The sequence below is a fragment of the Gigantopelta aegis genome, chromosome 3 (genome assembly GCF_016097555.1).
Source record: "Gigantopelta aegis isolate Gae_Host chromosome 3, Gae_host_genome, whole genome shotgun sequence".
Taxonomy (NCBI): Eukaryota; Metazoa; Mollusca; class Gastropoda; order Neomphalida; family Peltospiridae; genus Gigantopelta; species Gigantopelta aegis.
Window position 1 is genome coordinate 24,454,661 of NC_054701.1, and position 20,710 is coordinate 24,475,370.

General features: G+C 39.6%; 2 protein-coding genes across 2 annotated transcripts in view; one reads left to right on the forward strand and one right to left on the reverse strand.

The window, feature by feature from the left end:
* Window positions 1–7,911: 7,911 nt before the first annotated feature.
* Window positions 7,912–20,710, reverse strand: part of LOC121367737 (fibrinogen-like protein 1) — a 74,307-nt gene continuing 61,508 nt past the window's right edge. Inside the window, exon 4 of the mRNA XM_041492077.1 lies at window positions 7,912–14,389. Coding sequence (XP_041348011.1) covers window positions 13,950–14,389 — 440 coding nt within the window. The 3' untranslated portion in view covers window positions 7,912–13,949. The remainder of the gene's footprint in view (window positions 14,390–20,710) is intronic.
* Window positions 15,950–18,678, forward strand: LOC121367739. The gene is made up of 2 exons (XM_041492078.1): window positions 15,950–17,208; window positions 17,847–18,678. The coding sequence occupies exons 1-2, from the start codon at window positions 16,278–16,280 to the stop codon at window positions 17,924–17,926; spliced, it is 1,011 nt and encodes a 336-aa protein (XP_041348012.1). The 5' UTR covers window positions 15,950–16,277; the 3' UTR covers window positions 17,927–18,678.

Genomic DNA, 20,710 nt, shown 5'->3' on the forward strand with positions numbered 1-20,710 from the left:
GAGATAATTCCATGAATATTTCGCCTATGCGTTTCTTTTTTGACAGAGTATATGTTTGTAGGACCGTGACATTTTTAACGTCACAAGCTCTACTCTACCTGCAGATATGGGTCCGTATTGGGAATGTTATAAAACCATAATTATCTTCAACTGGACTTTTAGTGGGGTTTATGATTTACTTACTGAACCAATTACATAAAATACGTCATATGAAGATAGCTTATTTTAAGTTAAAGTGAGTAGATGTAATTAAACACTATGAAAATAACTCGTTCAAATTCTGCACTCTTCATTCAAACTCTACTGACATGTATGGAGGTTAATGACAATTATTTTACAGCAGTAGCTGTAAATATGTATTAACAAAACAATCTTTCAAGATTTCTGCCTTTCGGATTGTTATGATCCAATGTTCAGCAAATGCCTGGCGATACAAAATATTTAAAAGACTGAGGCTGTGCAAACGTAACACTCTTTTCCGCCCAATCACAAGCTGGTACTCGAAAGCCATTGATCTCATGCATAAATCCCCTTAATGTTCACGCACGGTCACCCTGGACCCATATCTGATATCACCAGCTAGTCTGGGAAGAGACTGCTTAAGTGAACAATAGGATAATAGACGAGTTTCCACATCAATGACAAACCATTTCAGAAAAGACACGTAAACTGATGGAAATATATACTCTTCAAAAGAAGAAACGCAAAACCACATTGTCGTAACATTTGGAGAATTGATTTAATTATTGAATGGTGAGTCCGATAATTACCAAATGTTGCAGGATTGTTCACAATTCACTCTAGTCCATTGTGAGTAAGTGATAGGACACACCACCAAGGTCAAGGTCATCTGGAGTCAATACCGGGTGTGGCCTCCGCGTGTGTTGACAACTGCCTGGCAGCGCCTGCCCATTGAAGCAACCAGAGTACGGATGACGTCCCGGGGGATGGTGGCCCACTCGGCCTGCAAGGCTGCTGCCAGCTCGGGCAGGGTCTGGGGCTGTGGTTGTCGCTGTCGGAGGCGTCGGTCCAACTCGTCTAATAGATGCTCAATTGGGTTCAAATCCGGTGATATCGATGGCCAAGGAAGGACATTAATGTTGTTGTTCTGTAGGAAAGCCGTTGTGAGACGTGCTGTGTGAGGCCTGGCGTTGTCATGTTGGAACACTGCGTTGGCGTTGGCCATAACTGGAACGATGTGTGGCCGGAGGATCTGGTCAATGTAGCCCTGTGCATTCAGGTTGCCCTGCACGTGGACCAGGTCAGTTCTGCCAGTGTGTGAGATGGCTGCCCACACCATGACACTACCCCCGCCGAATCTGTCCACTTCCTGCACGCAGTTTGCCGCATAACGTTCACCACGACGCCTATACACGCGACATCTTCCATCATGACGTCGGAGCAGAAATCGGGACTCGTCACTGAACCACACCTGTCTCCATCGCAGTTGAGGCCATTGTCGATGAATCTGGCACCACTGCAGTCGGAGTCGACGGTGTTGTGGTGTTAAGATGACACCTCGAACTGGACGTCTGGCACGAATTCCTACCTCACGTAGGCGGTTCCGTACGGTCTGGCCGGATATCCTGCGCAAACCTGGTATTGCTGCGGCTGTGGAGGTGGCAGTAGTCAATCGTTCCCGAAGGTGGCGTACCCGGATGTAGGGAGGTCACGTGTTGATCGATGTTGCTGGTAACGGTCCCACAGTCTGGAGATGGTGCTTGGGGACACATGGAATGCCCTGGCAACGGCCGTTCTGGATTCGCCTGCGTCTAGTCGGCCGATGGCATTGTTTCTCTGCGGTTCACTGAGACGTGGCATGTCCTGGATTGTCAACTGTCGGCCAGATACAGAGGCCAGGCAAGCGAACACCCTGCACTTTTATATTGTCGGTGTTCATGTTGCACGTGCAGACAACGCACGTGCAGTGGTGACATGGTTTGCACGTGGCTGCGTTTTTGCGAATATTCACATTTTGAAACTTTATTTTACAGTAGCTGCGTTTTATCGAATGTAACCGTGGGAATGTGTTTGGGACATGCAATGACCTTATATTCACAAAGCATGAACCGGTAGGAAACATAAAATCGGAGTTATAACCCATTTGTACCCTTTTGCGTTTCTTTTTTTTGAAGAGTATATATCACACTGTCAAGGATCAGGACGCCGGGTTAGCCACGGATACGATCTGGCATCATTCGTGACAATCCGTTGTGGTCCGTACTAAACTGTACCGATCCTTAACGATATGTAGCGACCCGTAACGCTCCCCGTTATCAACTAACCCCTATCCTTAATAATCCTTGGTTTATCTGTCGAAAACCGTAGTTAAACCGTGGTGCATCCGGACCGTGGATAGACCACTATCTGGGGTCATCCGTGAGGTTTTCATCCGTCGTGGATCCGGCCAGACGATCCTTGACAGTGTGAACGGGGCTTTTGAGATTGCACAAATAGTAACAGTGTAATAGTGTTTGAAGTTGATCGTGTAACCGACAGTTACCATGGACAATACTTCTACAGTCAGACAAATGTCATACAGTGAGCAAGTGCCACTGTCACTGTCTCCCGTGGATAATATTCCCTCAAACATGCACATGCTGTCTGACATGAATATACCATTCTCTTCATCTACTATCGACAGTATTCCAACAGCTAAACATACCTTGTGAACATGTTTCATTATCACTGTCAACCAGTATTCGTCCAACCAACCATGTGCCACGCATTGAGCGGGTATCATTGTTACAGTCTACTGTAGAAAATACTTCTCAAGTCAAGCACATATCACCTGGTGTAGAAGATTCAACGTCGTCTTTTTTGTGCATTCCGAGCCTCAAGCACATACCGCCGGATGTGACTCGAATTCCACAAGATCTTGCTCGAAAAACAATAAACATTATCGCATGCAACATTGAGGGCTGTAAAGCTAACATAAACTATCTTCAATCATTAGACTTTAGTAATTCCTTGTTGTGTTTACAGGAATATTTTCTTCGGGACTTTGAAAAACATGAAGTTGATAAAATACTTCCTAACATGGATAATCACACTCGGTGTCATGACACAAGTAACCCAATTTCAGCGTTTAAATTACCAAAGGGTTGAACTGGTGTATCCATCCTATGGCCTAAAAAATGGTCGAACTTTATTCAGAAGCTTAATGTCGGGAATGAAAGCATAACGTCTGTGAACTATCTCAGCGTCAGTCAGACTGTCTTATCAATACCTACTTGCCAACACATAATCAGTGAATTAAGTCGCATGAAGAATATCTTTAATGTCTCGATATTCTACACAATATCATATAAACCTATGGGAGGACTGACGAAGTTATCATATGTGGTGATCTAAATGGCACACATCCTTCTGGCTATGGGTCATAACAAACATGACATGTTATTGCACAAGTTTGTGAGCGAACACAATCTGAACATACCAATTAGCAACGAGTCTACATTCATACATCATAATGACGTGTCCCAATCACAGACAGACTATACCTTGTGTCGAAAGAAGCAACTTATCACAGACTATGGCATCTGTCATGTACCACCGGCCTCGGTGGCGTCGTGGTTAGGCCATCGGTCTACAGGCTGGTAGGTACTGGGTTCGGATCCCAGTCGAGGCATGTAATTTTTAATCCAGATATCGACTCCAAACCCTGAGTGAGTGCTCCGCAAGGCTCAGTGGGTAGGTGTAAACCACTTGCACTGACCAGTGATCCATAACTGGTTCAACAAAGGCCATGGTTTGTGCTATCCTGCCTGTGGGAAGCGCAAATAAAAGATCCCTTGCTGCCTGTCGTAAAAGAGTAGCCTATGTGGCGACAGCGGGTTTCCTCTAAAACAAAACAGTGTCAGAATGACCATATGTTTGACGTCCAATAGCCGATGATAAGATTAAAAAAATCAATGTGTTCTAGTGGCGTCGTTGAATAAAACAAACTTTACTTTTTACTGTCATGTACATGTACGAGTCAGACTAAATGTATGTACTCCATATCAGAAAGGGGCAGGACGTAACCCAGTGTTAAAGCGCTCGCTCGATGCGTGGTCGGTCTGGGATCGATCCCCGTCGGTGGGCCCATTGGGCTATTTCTCGTTCCAGCAAGTGCACCACGACTGGTACATCAAAGGCCGTGGTATGTGTTATCCTATCTATGGGATAGTGCATATAAAAGATCCCTTGCTGCTAATCGAAAAGAGTAGCCCATGCAGTGGCGACAGCGGGTTTTCACTCTCAATGTCCGACGCCATATAACCGTAAATAAAGTGTGTTGAGTGTGTCGTTAAATAAAACATTTCCTTCCATATCAGAAAAATAACAGTAAAACAAACAAGAAAAAAACACACAAAAAAACCCTAAAGCAAAATCTCTATCCGTAAGCTACAGTGGAAAAATGCAGACATCAAACAATTTAATACAACACTTGAAGCTAATCTGGCATTGAGTTTCCACGAGAAGGGCAATGGTCCATCAACGAAGACCTTGCTAATCAGGACAGCACTACAGAAAGCTGCAGCAATATCAGTACCATTTAAACTAATCATTCACAAGGGACCTAAGTGGAAATTTTCACCCAGTGTTAAAACTAATTCAAAACTAATGTAAGTCTGATTACTCAGCATGGCTTAAAGCTGAGCGGCCAGTTTTACGTCATACTATAAAGACTTAGCAGTCCCACAAGACTAGGGTTATGACAATAACTTTAAATCTCTTTTAATATTAGTCATGATATCATCAGTGACATGTATTTGAAGGAACCGGTATCAGTGAGTCCAGTCACCAGTGACGAAGTTGAGCTTGCAATTAGTAATTGAATTCAGTATATCATCTGAGCACTTCAAGCTAGGTAAATCAGAAAGAAGTGTTTTATATAACGACGCACTCAACACATTTTATTTACGGTTATATGGCGTCAGACATATGGTTAAGGACCACACAGATTTTTTTAGAGGAAACCCGCTGTCGCCACATAGGCTACTCTTTTACGACAGGCAACAAGGGATCTTTTATTTGCGCTTCCCACAGGCAGGATAGCACAAACCATGGCCTTTGTTGAACCAGTTATGGATCACTGGTCGGTGCACTCACTCAGGGTTTGGAGTCGGTATCTGGATTAAAAATTCCATGCCTCGACTGGGATCCGAACCCAGTACCTACCAGCCTGTAGACCGATGGCCTGCCACGACGCCACCGAGGCCGGTAGGTAAATCAATGTCAATACCTTATCTATGTGACCGGATTCGTTCAAATGTGGCATTCTTACACCTGTTCTTAAGAAGAGCAAATACTTTACATCCACTGATAGTTACAGAACTATCGCTGTTACTACTGTGATAGGGAAAGTCTTTGAATATGTACTACTAGGCAGAATAAATACCCATCAGAGTAGTGTGCAATATGGCTTTACTAACGGTCTCTCTCACCAACAATAGCTAGCTTACTTGTATCTGAGGCCAATGCAGAACTGAGGAATACATCTGGCAATATATATCTAGCGACGTTAGACGCCCAAAAAACATTTCATGTTGTTGACCACATCTTTTTATTAGATGAGCTGTATTAGAAAAATTCATCCGGATCTGTGACTAATTGTGAAGAATCTGTTTGAAGGACTAAAAACTGGATTGAAGTGGGCTGGCAAAGTGATTGCTAGCGTCAGGATCCATCAGAGTGTTAGACAAGGAGGTGTGATATCAACGGAACTCTATAAAGTATACATAGATGGTTTACTTGATAAATTAAAACAGAATAGTATTGGTCTCTACATTGATAATGTGTATGCTGGATGTATTACATGTGCCGATGATATCGCACTGTTATCAGACAATTAAAGGGAATTGCAATTAATGCCGAATGTTGCCGGTAGATATTCAAAACAACACCGCTACACCCAAGTAAATTCAAGGTAATTATTAATGCCAAGCTAATAGTCTAGAAAACTGGATTATAGATGATAATTAAATAATCGCTAGTGAACAGACAATCCACTTGTGATTAATCTGTGCGACTTCCGGTTAATCGATTTTAAACACTATGGAGCGTATTAATAATTAGTTTGGCAAGAAGAACAATGTATAGTCTCATTAATACTAGCCTACACGGTACAAATGGTCTTAACGCAAAAATATCATATAAGATTTATCAAGCACATGTACTACCGCGACTCCAGTTTGGCCTGCAAGTACTGCAGCTGAGTAGCTCAGATTTGGAGATCTTAATGAGATTCCATCACAATAGTCTACGAATGTTCCAGTCTCTACCACAACGGACTGCGATTGGTGTACTCCATCTCCTCCCTGTAGCATTACCCGTATCTGCAGAGCTTCACAGAAGACAACTCAGTTTCCTCTATCTTGTGTTAAGCTGTAACAATACTACTATCCAAGAATTAGAGACCAGACAAACTGCTGTTAATATGAATAATCTTCGATCTTTCTTTTGCCGAGTTGCTGATACATTGGAACTCTGTAAGTTACCCATTTTGAATGAACTGCTTGACCATCTACCAACAAAATTGGTATGGTGTGGAAAAGAATAGTCAGTAAACAAATCAATCTTGTTTTGGACAAATAAATTAAAAAACTTTACTCGGAGTATGATGAATTTGTCCTCTCTGTGTACTGGCAGTACACGCCATATCTGGGATCAACAGCGACTGAAGTTCGGAAAGGAGTCACCAGAGCGCGAATGTTAACAGGAACATATATGCTTCAAAGGGTGGAACGTAGCTCAGTGGTACAGCGCCCGCCTGATGCGCGATCAATCTAAGATCGATTCCCATCGGTAGGCACATTGGGTTATTTCTAGTTCGAGCCAGTGCTCCACAACTGGTGTAACAAAGGCCGTGGTATGTACTATCCTGTCTGTGGGATGAGGCATATAAAATATCCCTTGCTGCTAATGGAAAAGCGTAGCCCATGAAGTGGTGACAGCGCGTTTCCTCCCTCAATATCTGTGTGGTCCTTAACAATATAACCAGTTACTACAATTGATTTTTCTTTCTTTTTGTTTTGGGTGCCAGACGTAGCCCAGTGGTAAAGCGCTCGCTTGATGCGCGGTCGGTTTGGGATCGATCCCCGTCGGTAGGCCAACTGGGCTATTTCTTGATCCAGCCAGTGCACCACGACTAGTACATCAAAGGCCGTGGTATGTGCTATCCTGTCTATGGGATGGTGCATATAAAAAGATCCCTTGCTGCTAATCGAAAAACAGTAGCCCATGAAATGGCGACAGCGGGTTTCCTCCCTCAATATCTGTGTGGTCCGTAACAATATGTCGGACGCCATATAACCGTAAATAAAATGTGTTGAGTGCGTCGTTAAATAAAACATTTCCTTCCTTCTTTTTGTTTTCTATAGAAACGTGAACTCAGGGCGGGACGTATCCCAATGGTAAAACGTTCGCCTGATGCGCGATCGGTCTATTTCTTGTCCCAGCCAGTGCACCACGACTGGTATACCAAAGCCGTGGTATGTGCTATCTTGTCTGTGGAATGGTGCATATAAAAGATCCCTTGCTACTAATACACGTTTCCACTATAAAACTCTGGTAAGAGAGATCGGTGCATTGGTCTTACACCTAACCCTGGGTCGTTAAGCTCGCTCTAGGTGGGAGCGAACCCAGTACCTGCCAGGTCCAATGACTTAACAACTATACTACTGAGGCCGGTAACATGACAGTGACTGGAAAGCCAATTACTTGTATATATTAATTTGATTTTCAAACGAGGAGGGGGTGGGGCAATCCATTATCTTCAAAGTGCCCCATGCTATACCATCCTCCACTTCCGACGCATTTGTCTCGTAAATATATGTACGTAACCAAACACAAGTTATTTGTTTAAATTCAAGTAGGTTTTGTGTTTTTAGAAAAACTTAGCTGAAAAATAACAAACACAAGGAGTTGTTTAGAAAAACTCAACAATGCTTTATTATCTAAGACAAACCATTTCGGCTACAAGAGAGTGAAAAATGATCTTGAGTTTGTCGAGAATAGGCACATGGTGAGAACACGTCAAACATTGATATATACAGTGTAGCAATATAATTGCATAAGGCTGATACTCAAAAGACCACTTACAAACTTAGCACCATCGTTAATATTTCTGGATGAAAACACACGAGCAAGAATAAAATGAAACATACTTGAATGCAACCATTATATAAAGTCTCAAAATTAGTTTCGAAACAACTGTTAATATATTCATTAAAAGAAAACTGGTTTTTGTTATTTCCATTTCTTTCTTTTGGTCTTTTTTAAAATTACAAATTGTCTATTAGTGTAAATGTTTTGTTCACAGTGCAAGTAGTAATACTTTACAGCATGCGATATTTAAACACTTTCAACTTATTTTAATAATGTGCTCTTATAAAACTTTCACAATAAGGACGGATATGGACACGGTGTCGCCCGCTAGCGAATACGATTTTCCCATTCCTCGCATATAGTAATTGTCTGTTCCATATTCGTATGCTATATCTGTATCCGTTTGCGTATTGGTGCATATGTGAGCATAACATACCTTTATACAACAATGAAAATATGCTACACATCGGTGCTTAAGTTGACAATGTCAGGTCACAAATGTATGGCCGCAGATAAATTAAAGTTAGACAAGGGTACAAGTTACTAAATTGCATGTATTCAATATGTTGAGAACGGGTAGAAATGGACTGTACCAAACATTATTCTAGAAATTATTGCCCGAGGAGGCTTTGAGGGGAAATAATGTGATACGTGCTAACAGTCCAGAAAAGGCTTAAGTACGCCTATCTAGGGCGCATCATTTCGGTACAGATGAATGGTTGGTTTCGATACAGGTGAAGTAAAATACAATATGTATGGTTTTATCTGAGTTTATATTAAATTTTTACTTGGTGTTTTATTTTGTTATTATTTTTAATTTTAATACGCCAGAAGGCGTAGGGTTTTTAACAAAAGTAGAAAGAAAAAACCAATAGAAAGCTATATTATTAAGAAAACAAAACACTGTATCTCTAAGTATGTAAAACATCGTTTGAAATGGTACTATTGTTGCTCAGGTTGTGGTTTTATTTTATAAAGAAAGCAAAGCTTAACACATATATTTCTAACAGAAAAATATGAAGTTCAAATAAATTACTGTAAAGCGTATCAAAGGTTTGTCGTAAATCACTGAACATATATGCTAGACTGGTACGAGACGTTTTCAACAATACTAATCGTGTCTATACAATGTCGTTTAATAACATATAATATACCTGTGTCGTCTCGCAACACAAACAGTGCGTTTCAAATGAAAGCACGTAAACACATATACGGTCTTTGAATGAACACGTTCAGTCATACGACTGTAGACTAATACAGAAAAGATAATCATGCAATAAAACATATCAACACGATATTACAGCGGTGTATATTTGAAAAGAAAGAATTGGGAACCGTTTTCGGCGCAGATATTACACGAATAATCTTCAAATAATCTAGATTTTTTATGGGCAGTCTATATTTACACGTAATGTAACATAATTTTTACTGAGATTCAGACTAAAAACTAAAAGATTTATCTGTAAAACTAGTTGAAAAGGGCAGTTTATCGTCTATCATTAATAATATATCATCAACACCTGAGCTGCGGCTCCTCCGTGTTAGCGTGATTATTGCTAGCGAGAGAGGGACCCTGTTGCTGCCACATGGACTATTCCTATGAAAAAGCAAAATGAGAGGTTACACACAGTATTGCCTACAGCCGGCCGAACACGAGCATTCTACCACTGAGCTACAACATGTCTCCAATCGTAATATGAATACTGCGTCGAAAAGTGATGACTAAGTCTTTTTAAATATTATTTGATAGCCAATGAGAATCGTTTGTGTTTTACTTCTGCCACCAAACGTATGTCAAGTCTGGTTCCCATAAAACATATAACATTCTACCTATCGCCGCAGACTGTCGTGATCAGACACAGATATCACGTTCTGCAGATTTCACTTTCCCTATCCTGCATTTATCCGTCGCAAACAGTCTGCAACCAAGTTCCTATAAAAACTACCGTTTGTCTGAGATGATCTGCAGTGACATCCTGTGTTAAAGATTTAATGGGAACCAGTCTTTATATTCTGATTAAAACAAACAACTTTAATAGTAACGTCGAATGGATGGATACCTTGCATAAGAACAATTCATTGTCAAAACGTCCTTTGGGCTCCTTCTCGTGCCGACATTTGATCCTGAATATTCTAATAGTTTGTCGTTCAGCACATGCATAAAAATAACATGTTTTGAGTAGATTTTTTCTTATGTTTAATATAATCATCGAAACAATGAAAGTAATTAAAGGACACCGTCGATGTCTGTTATAAACCATTACTTTCGTTACAATAACGTGACAGAGAATCAGATTCCCCCGATCAAAGCGGCTTAACACTGCCGAAACGTTGGCTAATTATTGTAACGAAATTAATTAACATGTTTAACCTTTCTCAATTTGAGATTTTCTTCTAGTATAATATTACATGTTTTATACAACTTCTCTGCAAATATCATCTTGACTTCGAATTAATAAATTATAGGATAAATTACACTCATAGTCTATGATGGGAGAAAGCAATGTTGTTAACATACTAAGAAAATAAATATGTCCAAGTATTTAAACATAAAGCTAAAGTTGATTTCTAATACATGTAATTAAAAGTCATTTCAAAGTATGTCGCTACTAGCTAACACAGAATCAAATGGGAAATAACTCTAAAGGTAAAACGTTATCATGCAAATACTAGATGAAGTTATTCTACGAATGATATAATACAGTGTAAAATGTTGTGAGACAGAAACATAATACTGAAGGGGTTAAAACTACAAATATATTTACATTACCGCCGCAGACTGTGACGTCAGCTTTTCCACGTCAGACTAAAATCATCGAGACATTTGAAATCTTTAGGCAGTCTATGAATCATACCTCGAACTAACGACAAAGGGATAATATATGTTCGATCTATTTTCGTTTGCCATATAGTGCTTATAAAATGTATGTCTCTTTAGCAAGCAAGCCTTTTGAAATCTATCATAAAAGGATGAGATCCAAATATTTCTCTTTTAAAAAAAGAAAGAAAATGAGAAGATTTAGATTATGATGCATACTGTATAGGAGCTCAGCTAGGTTAAAAATGCAGTTACTCTCCTCAGTATTAAATCAGTGCAATTTTTATGGTGTTTAAGTGTAACACCTTATGATCAGCCAAACAAACAAATAAAAACATTAGAAAAAAACATTTAAATTTTGTTGGTGTTATGCACGGAGGTACGAGAGCATGTCACACGCACCTGCAGTCAACTATCTACCAGTGGTGTTTAATATCGACATTACTAACATTTTTGGGCATATTGGTTGATTATCTATGCGTAATATCAACTTCTGAAGAACAAATGTTAGATTTATTCGTTTATTATCCCCTTTTCATACACCCGAGATATGATTCATAGATTCGGACATAAGGTTCCAAATGACCAACCAAAATCAATCACCAGGAACGAAAAATTAGGTGTTTGTTTTCGAATTTTTCACTAAAACCTGCATAGCAAATGCATATTTTTTGTAAACTTATTTTAATTTTTTTAAATAAAAAGGACGGCGACAGAAACAAAGATATACACAGAGGGAACACTTAAAGGCAACTGCAAAACAAAAGTCACCGTTACCTAACGCGTATTCCAAAAGTCTGGACTCCTTTGAAATATAAATTGCATTTAATTTATTATTGCATGTCAGTATCAGCCAGACACACATGAATTCTTTCACGAATGAATCATTAAACATCTTCAAATCGAAGAAAAAAAACCCATTACAAATGTTTTGTTTTTGACTTTGAGAATATAATGTTTATTTTTCCACTGCATCCAGACGTTTGAAATACCACACGTCTAATATCAACATGCAGGTATCATGCAAAGTAATGCATAAATATTACATAATATTTACAGAATGATGCCCTATGAGTATGTAGTTTTAGTGGACAGTTCAGTAATTTGTATTCTAAATTGACCTCCGAGATGGTCATGGCCACTATTTTTGCATTCTTAAACAAACAAAGTGTCACGATGTATCATGAATATATTGTTCTACATCTTGCACAAAAGAAAGAACTGTACTGACCAAACATAAATGCATGATGTATATTCGGAAAGAACACACACTGCATAGACGTGCACTAAGAAAAACAAAAGCTAATGATAACGTTGATTGCATGGTAGTCTCGATTAAACAGATTATTTTTAAAGTTTGAATTTTGGGAACTTGGTCCACAAAACAACCTGCAGTTTACCAAACGAAGTAAAACATCTGATGTACTGTTTATATAGTCGTATGTGTTGTTGACACAACCTTTTCCCACTTTATTGATGATTCGAGGTGATGAAAACAAACGATTGCAGGCTTTTCTGGCCAATGCTCCCGAATTCGACCAAAATAATTGCATAGATTAAACAGAGGCCAATGAAAACATTGATTGCATAGACCAAAGGAGTGCCAAATGTAACAGTGATTGTACAGAATGAAGACAAAATAATAATAATAATAAACACGTCAATTTAAATAATTAAATCTCAACTATGATTATTTGTTTCCTTCAAATTTGGATTTCTTATCGCGTATCCAATACGTTGTATTTCAGCTTCCAGTACACATGCATACAGTTCAAATCCACAGAAACATGGGAACATTTCTCTATGTAGTACTATTCCGAAGCAATAAAGCACATCTGATTGCTAAAAATATTTTTACTAAACAGCTTCTTGTATCCACTCAACACCACCACTTGAACAACCAGTATCTAGGTTATCTGCACATTTAAAAATATGTACAGAATATAAACAATCTGAGCAGAAAGTTCAAACCACACAGTGTTACTTCACAACCTAGGTGAACGGCCATCTGTATCTACGGAACCCGTACCATTGTCAGCAAGTTCTGTTGCTGTATCACCACCTTCTGGCAGCTATTTGCTGACCACGTCACTTCCGACACAGTCTCCAATTCTCAACACAGTTCAAAATACCGAACACGGTCCATATCATTGACCATACTATTCAACACTGTCCATAGTAATCAACAGTTCCCAATATCTAAAACTCCATAATAACGGAGTTCGTATTATATTCCATAATATGCAGCACAGTCCATATTACCAGGCACGTTAAAGTCCACAATATCGAATGTAGTCCGTATACTCAATATATATTTTTTCCGTTTTTCGTACCCATTACAGTCCGTACTATCCAATGCAGTCCATAAATAGTCCATCATATCCAACACAATCTATAAAACCGAACAGTCCAAAAAAACTCAGCATAGTCCATAATACTTAGCATAGTCCATACTGCTTAGCTTGGTGCATAATACTAAACAGAAAATATTCTGTTGCAAAAAAAATATAACAACTGATATTAATCTCCTTTTATGTATTCTCTCTCAAATGCATGAAGAATATGACTGTTTTCGTATCCAATGATACAATGCATTCTATCACGACCGCAAATTTTTATATTTGTTTCAGCTTGGGGATTTCTTGATCAAATTATCAGTGGCAATTAAAATTACTATTACTATTATCTGCGTAGTCGAAAATTTTGTTTCATCGATAATACGGATACCACATTATCAATGATACACCATACACATAACAATTTTAAAATGTAATTATTAATATTCGCTTAGTCAGCAGTGTTGTTCCATTGATACTAATAATACTTGGTGCCACGATTTAAAATGTAATTTCAAATATCCGCGAAATCGGCAATGTTGTTTCTTTGATAATACTGTTGCCACGAAACAAGAAAGAACGCGAAACCAACGTGTAGACTCTTTTTTTTTTTTTTTTTTTTAGAAATTTGAATAGAATGTACGGCCGTAACTATTCCATGAGAAAAAATTATGAGTTGCCACTGCTGTCGCCCCAGTTGCTCAGACGTCGTTGCTGATCTGCACATTGTGTTTCGGTCTGTCGGAGGGTTTGATCATCATCTGCGTCCTCTTCAACGACGAGTACTGGTGCACGCTGTTCCACTGGATGCCGTCTCTCTGGAAGTAGTTGTTGTGGAAGCCCTTGTGGTAGTACTTGCCGTTGAGGTGGCTGTCGAAGCAGCTGTTGAACCACCAGGCGCCGTGGTAGTGGTGCGCGCAGCTGTCGTAGAAGCGCCCGTCGTTGTCGCTGTCCTTCGTGCTGAAGGCCATCCCGTCGTGGTTCTCCCAGTGGGAGGTCAGGGAGTCGCCGGCGTTGCCGTGGTAACCGCTGACCTTGAGCTTGTACTTCTCCTCTTCCGAGCCGACGTCGAAGTGGTCGTAGGTGGCGGTGAAGGTCATCTCGTCCCAGTCTTGAAGCTCTATACGGAGCATGACGTCACCTAGAATAATAAATAACAAACCTGTGTTAACATTCTAGGGTTAACGGAAAGGGATGGGTTTTTTAATGACACCTCTGGGTATCCTGTCTGTGGGCCCATTAGGCTATTTCTCGCTCCAGCCAGTGCACCACGGCCGTGCTACCCTGTCTGTGGGATGGTGCATATAAAATATCCCTTGCTGCTAATCGAAAAGAGTAGCGGGTTTCCTCTCTCAATATCTGTGTGGTCCTTAACCATATGTCTGACGCAATATAACCGTAAATACAATGTGATGAGTGCGTCGTTAAATAAAACATTTCCTTCCTTCCACATAACCGTAATTAAAATGTGCTGAGTGCGTCGTTAAATAAAAACATTTCCTTCTTTCCTCTACGTATGTTTAAACAACGGCCATTTGTGTCCATAATATAGTTATTGATATTGAAATTTAAATAATCAGACATAAAAACAGATTGACGCTACATAGGCAAGTCCTTGTGAATAGCAGCATGGGGCATACACCTCGACCTTTGATATGCCAGTCTTAAAGCACTGGTTGGTACGGGATAACAATGTGCCCAAAGGTCTATAACCATTCAGGGACGATAGTGAAGTCGTGTTCATGATTTTTAATCTATTGAAGAAAAACATATTTTTGAACTTTCAAAATAACAAATAATAATATTTGCGTGATTTCAAAATTTGTCATTTTATATGACCGTTGCAGTATTCTCCTCGCTGTGATAGTCGATAAATAAACTAATTCGCAAACTCATCTTATAAATTTCGTATACTTACACGTCCACACAACTATTATTACACTGAATTCTGTGTTTCAATTCTACAGAGTATATTTATTATACATAGCAAACCGTGTGTCAACAAGGTATTGTTGAATCATCGAACATAAGCTATTGTTGATGTTATTGCATTTTTTCAATGACGTATATTTATATAACCTCAACAGTACAACCCCAAGAACCCAATAACGCATAGCATTAATGCCTTATCTCATAATTAAAATTCTTAGTGGGAGAAATATTTAGGATATATTATATTTTAATCCAAACAGAAAGTAAAGATTTTTATTTCCCTGAAAAATACTCTATCAATGTTGGTAGTCAAAGAGTGCTTTTTTAGATGACGCTGCTATATTCAATGATATTACTGCACGCTTCAACGCCGCACCACACATACACTGGTGTTTTGAGCAAACGGTCGCGTACAAACCCGTGCATTGACAAGTACCGTTATTTGGTGTAACTAAATACTTTCTTTTGTGGCTGGACGAAAGAGCAAACAGCTAGCCCTTGTCAGCTGATGTTGAGATGAAAAGGCGCATTTAATAAGTAGATAAACATTTCCGATCTCGTTTGGTAGTTAATGGCGACACCCATGTGGGCAACCATTCATCGATTTGTATGACACCTTCCACGAGAATACAGATAATAGAAATGAAGGTGTTTTATTGGCCCGAAAGTCATGTTCCGCCATACTTTCGTACTCGTAATGTGCGCATGCTCAGCTTTTACATGTCTCACATAGTTTTGGACAAGACAGTTGAAAGAGAAAACATATTTGTCTGATTTGAGAAGATGAAGCGAAACAAGAAGTAAAACGCATGTTATGGATATTCTCATTAGCCTTATGACTCTACTGATCGCTTGGTTTATCAGAAACCCCGAGGAAATCAGTAACTAAGGACATTTTTGTATGGTGTTGACAGTGTGTTTGTGCTTCAAATGACATTTCTCTTACATTTTGCGACAATCAGTAGTTTGAAAAAAATATACACAGAATCTGTTGAAGCAGATTCAACATATTCTACTACTGAATGAAATTAAGAAGAAAAAAAAGGCAGACGACATTTTTATTATTCATTAAATATTTTTAAAACAATTATCTTCGGATGTATCGTAGGAATGGCTACGACTCTCGACGTGGTGTGCGCAAGACACCACGTCTCGAGGTCGCCGTGTTTCAGGAAAATATACCCGACGACGACTTCGAATTTGACGGACGAGTGAACATCGCCGACTATGACCCCAACGACCCCTACAGCTGCGTCTGCTACCCGAAACCGAGCAGCATCCTCATCCCGTCCATGGTGTACGACGAGATCCGTTGTCCTCATCCCGAACGGCATCATCTACAGCCGGCACAGGACGATGTGTTCGCGTACCCGTGGACGGTACAGACATTCGAACCGCCCACCAACATGTGTAGGAAACCGTCGTTAGCGTCGCCTCTCGTCAGACGGAAACTGCGGAAGCCAGTAACGGCGAAGACGGCGCCGCCATTTTTTGACCAACCGGAAACCAAAGCTCCACGATCGACGCCGCCATACTCGGCCCCAACCAGGCCGGCGAACGTACCAAAGTTACAAATGAAACAGCAGGACCAAAGAACGAAGATTTCAGCTACCCCAGAGCTTTCAATAATAACCGAGGATTTACTGTACCAGCCGAAAAGGGAGTTTGAACCTCTGCCCTTGGAACATGATTATCAACAGGAGATTACCCAGTTTGATAGTGTGAGTCAGATTTGCATGCCAAAGCCGAGTCCCAACACCTTTCGTTATCCGTCCAGAAACAATGTTCGTAAGACTCCAGTTCACGATCCAAGGGTCAGAAAGTTGGCCCCACGAACGAGACAGATTCTTAGCAGGGATCTTCCGACTCGACACAACTTTTTCGGACAGACTCGGGATAGTATAAGAGGACCGCTCTACGCGTACAGCCCACCGCACAAGGCTGGGTCAACACCCCAGCCCAGAGCAAGAACCAGCAGTATCCTGGGTCAACCCAACAGACTGTTCACCGGTTCATACCTGGATCCACGTATGTATCTACGACTTTGATTGTGCAATGTTTGTGAATAGTTTCCATTGGCGTATACAGGATGTTATATTAGGGGGCACCCACATTTTTTGGGGAAGGGGGTACCAACACTGTCTTTTACACATTTTATGGGGCGACAGGCAAATATAAAATGTGGTGGGGAAACAAAAGGTGTGATTGGGGAAAATAACTGAATTCCCCCCTCCGCTACAACTGGCTACGCCAGTGATAATTTCATGAAAAACAGCTTATTAGGAACTATAGAGTTTTTAACTGAGGATATTTGTATTGTCGCCTGAATAACTATTGTCAGTCCTTGATTTCTGTTTAATTTCTATATATCCTTCTATCCATGTTTTACTATGGGTTTTTTTTTTAACCTTTTATGTAATATCCTTAGTTTTGATGTACTTATATAACCAAGGAACTGAAAATTAGCATTCAAATTCAAACATCCAATAGCCGATGATTAATAAATCAATGTGATCTAGTAATGTAGTTAAATAAAAAATCTAATTAAAACTGACTTCGCATTTTGGGTATGTAGTCTTCACATTACAAAACCACAATGACAATGTTTCGAAAGCATACAATATACATGTAATATTAATATTTGTTTCCTCTTTTTGTTGTTGTAGGAACTGGTAAGAAATACGAGTACGATGTTAAATACGGTAACAAGTATTTAGAAGGAACCCGGAAGCTTGTTGCTACGTAACAACTCGGGTCATACAATGGCTAGAAACAAACTGTGATTCTAAGTATATTTATCCACGTTTATGAAGAATGACTCCAGGATCGTTCAGATGAAGACGTAAAGATTGAACACCAGGTGGAAGCATAATATAATAACATTCTAAAGACGTATTCCACCAATTGGAAATTATAGTTGTTTTCACACGAAGAACATATTTCAATGATGTGTTTTACAAGTCATTATTCATGAAATGCATCGATATGACCCGAAGTGAAATTCTCTGGGTTTAATCCCCCATATATCTGAGTGCAGTTGTGTGACAGAGACACCGGCCCCAAGTTCAGCCAGCAAACGTTTTGCTAACGTCAGCGAACTATTTGATTGGTTCCCATCATGGTCATTTGCTTTACTGTGAAGCGCATAAACCAGTCTAGCGGACGTTTTCCCGCTCGTTCTGGCTGAACGCAGCTCGGCTTGTATTTTGTTGACAGTCTTGCCAAATATGTTTGTTTACGTTTCCAACATTGGAATTACACAAGAAGTGGTTTTTATCTTCGAATAATGGTACACATTGTGGATTATACTAACATGTTGGATTACGACAGTGGAATTATTATATCATTAAAATATATCAATATACAAATGTATTTAGAAATATAAAAGTATTCACAGGTATGAAACGTGCTTATAACATTATATTTTTATATCACACATGAATATTCAACTATATCAAATGTAATAAAAAATAATAATTAGATTAATAAAATGTTCTGTTTCATGCTCCTTGTGCGATTTGTGGAAGCAAAAAAAAAAAAGATTAATATACTGATAAAAATAAATAAGGGAACATATGAAAAGTAACAGAAAATACTGAATTTTTACCCAAAACCGTCATCAGGAAGTTGACCGTGTTACTGGCAATCGGTCCCACACTGACATTCAGTTCCACAGTATTGACATTCAGTCCCACAGTATTGATATTCAGTCACACAGTATTGATATTCAGTCCCATAGTATTGTCAGTATTAATATTCAGTCCCATAGTATTGACATTCAGTCCCACAGTATTGACATTCATATTCAGTCCCACACTATTGACATTCATATTCAGTCCCACATTATTGACATTCAGTCCCACAGTACTGACATTAAGTTCTACAGTACTGACATTCAGTCCCACAGTATTGACATTCAGTCCCACCGTATTGACATTGAGTTCCACAGTACTGATATTCAATCCTACAGTACTGACATTCAGTCCCACTGTACTGATATTCAGTTCCACAGTATTGACATTCAGTCCCCACAGTATTGACATTCAGTCCCACAGTACTGACATTAAGTTCCACAGTACTGACATTCAGTCCCACAGTATTGACATTGCGTTCCACAGTACTGATATTCAATCCCACAGTACTGACATTCAGTCCCACTGTACTGACATTGAGTTCCACAGTATTGACATTCAGTTCCACAGTAATGACATTCAGTGAGTTAAAACTGGTCTCGGACACTGTCTGTTCCCTTGTTTCTTCCCATCAGTATACATGTGTTTGTAATGACACTGTAGTATTACAAATGGTAGTTTTGGTTGGGTGCACTTTGTCGACAGAAAGGGAGCCTAGTGCTAGAGTCACCCCACCCATAAATCCATCCCGGTATTATGATAGGAACATTAAAACTACATTCCCTGAAATATTATTATTATTTAAGCATATAGAACAGAAAATCTAATTACTTTGGTGCATATATGACGCCGCACTCCGCATTGGTTTCACTACGCTGGCTTATCCAGGTCAAAAACAAAGCCAGTATTTTGAAAGTGGGACACTTTTGACGGGCTCGTACCGATCTCGGTTTTCATTGGCTTATCACAAGTATAGAATTCCCCAACAAGAGACCACTTGAGATTTCGCAATTTTTGAACAAATTTAACTGTCTTGATTGAGGGGTCGTCTCATATCTCCAAAACATATTTATATCCATAGAGGTATGGTACAACGCCTTTCCTGGGGTCGGTGAGTGGGGGATTTGCCTTGAAATTTTGACAGTGGCCAGCTGTTGGCATACGCGTTACATGTAAGGGGGGTGTTACTAATTACGTAACGCTCTAGGGGTTCGATTTACGTAACATTTTTCAAGACTATATGTTATTTTTATTCATTACTCAGACCTAAAAAGATGTTTTTTTGGAAATGCGCGGTCAGTCTAGGATCGATCCTCATCGGCGGGTATACAAAAATACCATGGTATGTGATATCCTGTCTGTGGGATGGTACATATAAACGATCCCTTGCTAAAAAAATAAAAAAAAATGTAGCGAGTTTCCAAGGCGCGTGTGCAGGGATTTCTGCGGGGTTGGGGTTTTTTTAAGCTTGGGCAAGTAAGGGTTTCGACATCCAATACCCTCCCCCTGCACATGCACCCAATTCCTCTCTAAGATTATATGTCAAAATTACCAAATGTTGACAGCAGCAGATGGAAGGAAGGATAGGATATGTTTTATTTAACGACGCACTCAACACATTTTATTTACGGTTATATGGGGTCGGATGATTATTAAATCAATATGCTTTATCTTTGATGTCGTTAAACACAACCCTCTCCCCCCCCCCCCCCCCCCCCAACTTTACCCTTTCCAAACGAAATAATATTTATTTGAATTTGTCGATTTTAACACCTAAAATTAAGTAGTGAAAACGTTCATTGTCTACTTTAGTATATTTTATTTTAAAAATATATACATGATTAATGTATTACTAGTATACAAACTAAACTTTGAAAGTTCTACTAACACTTTATAAA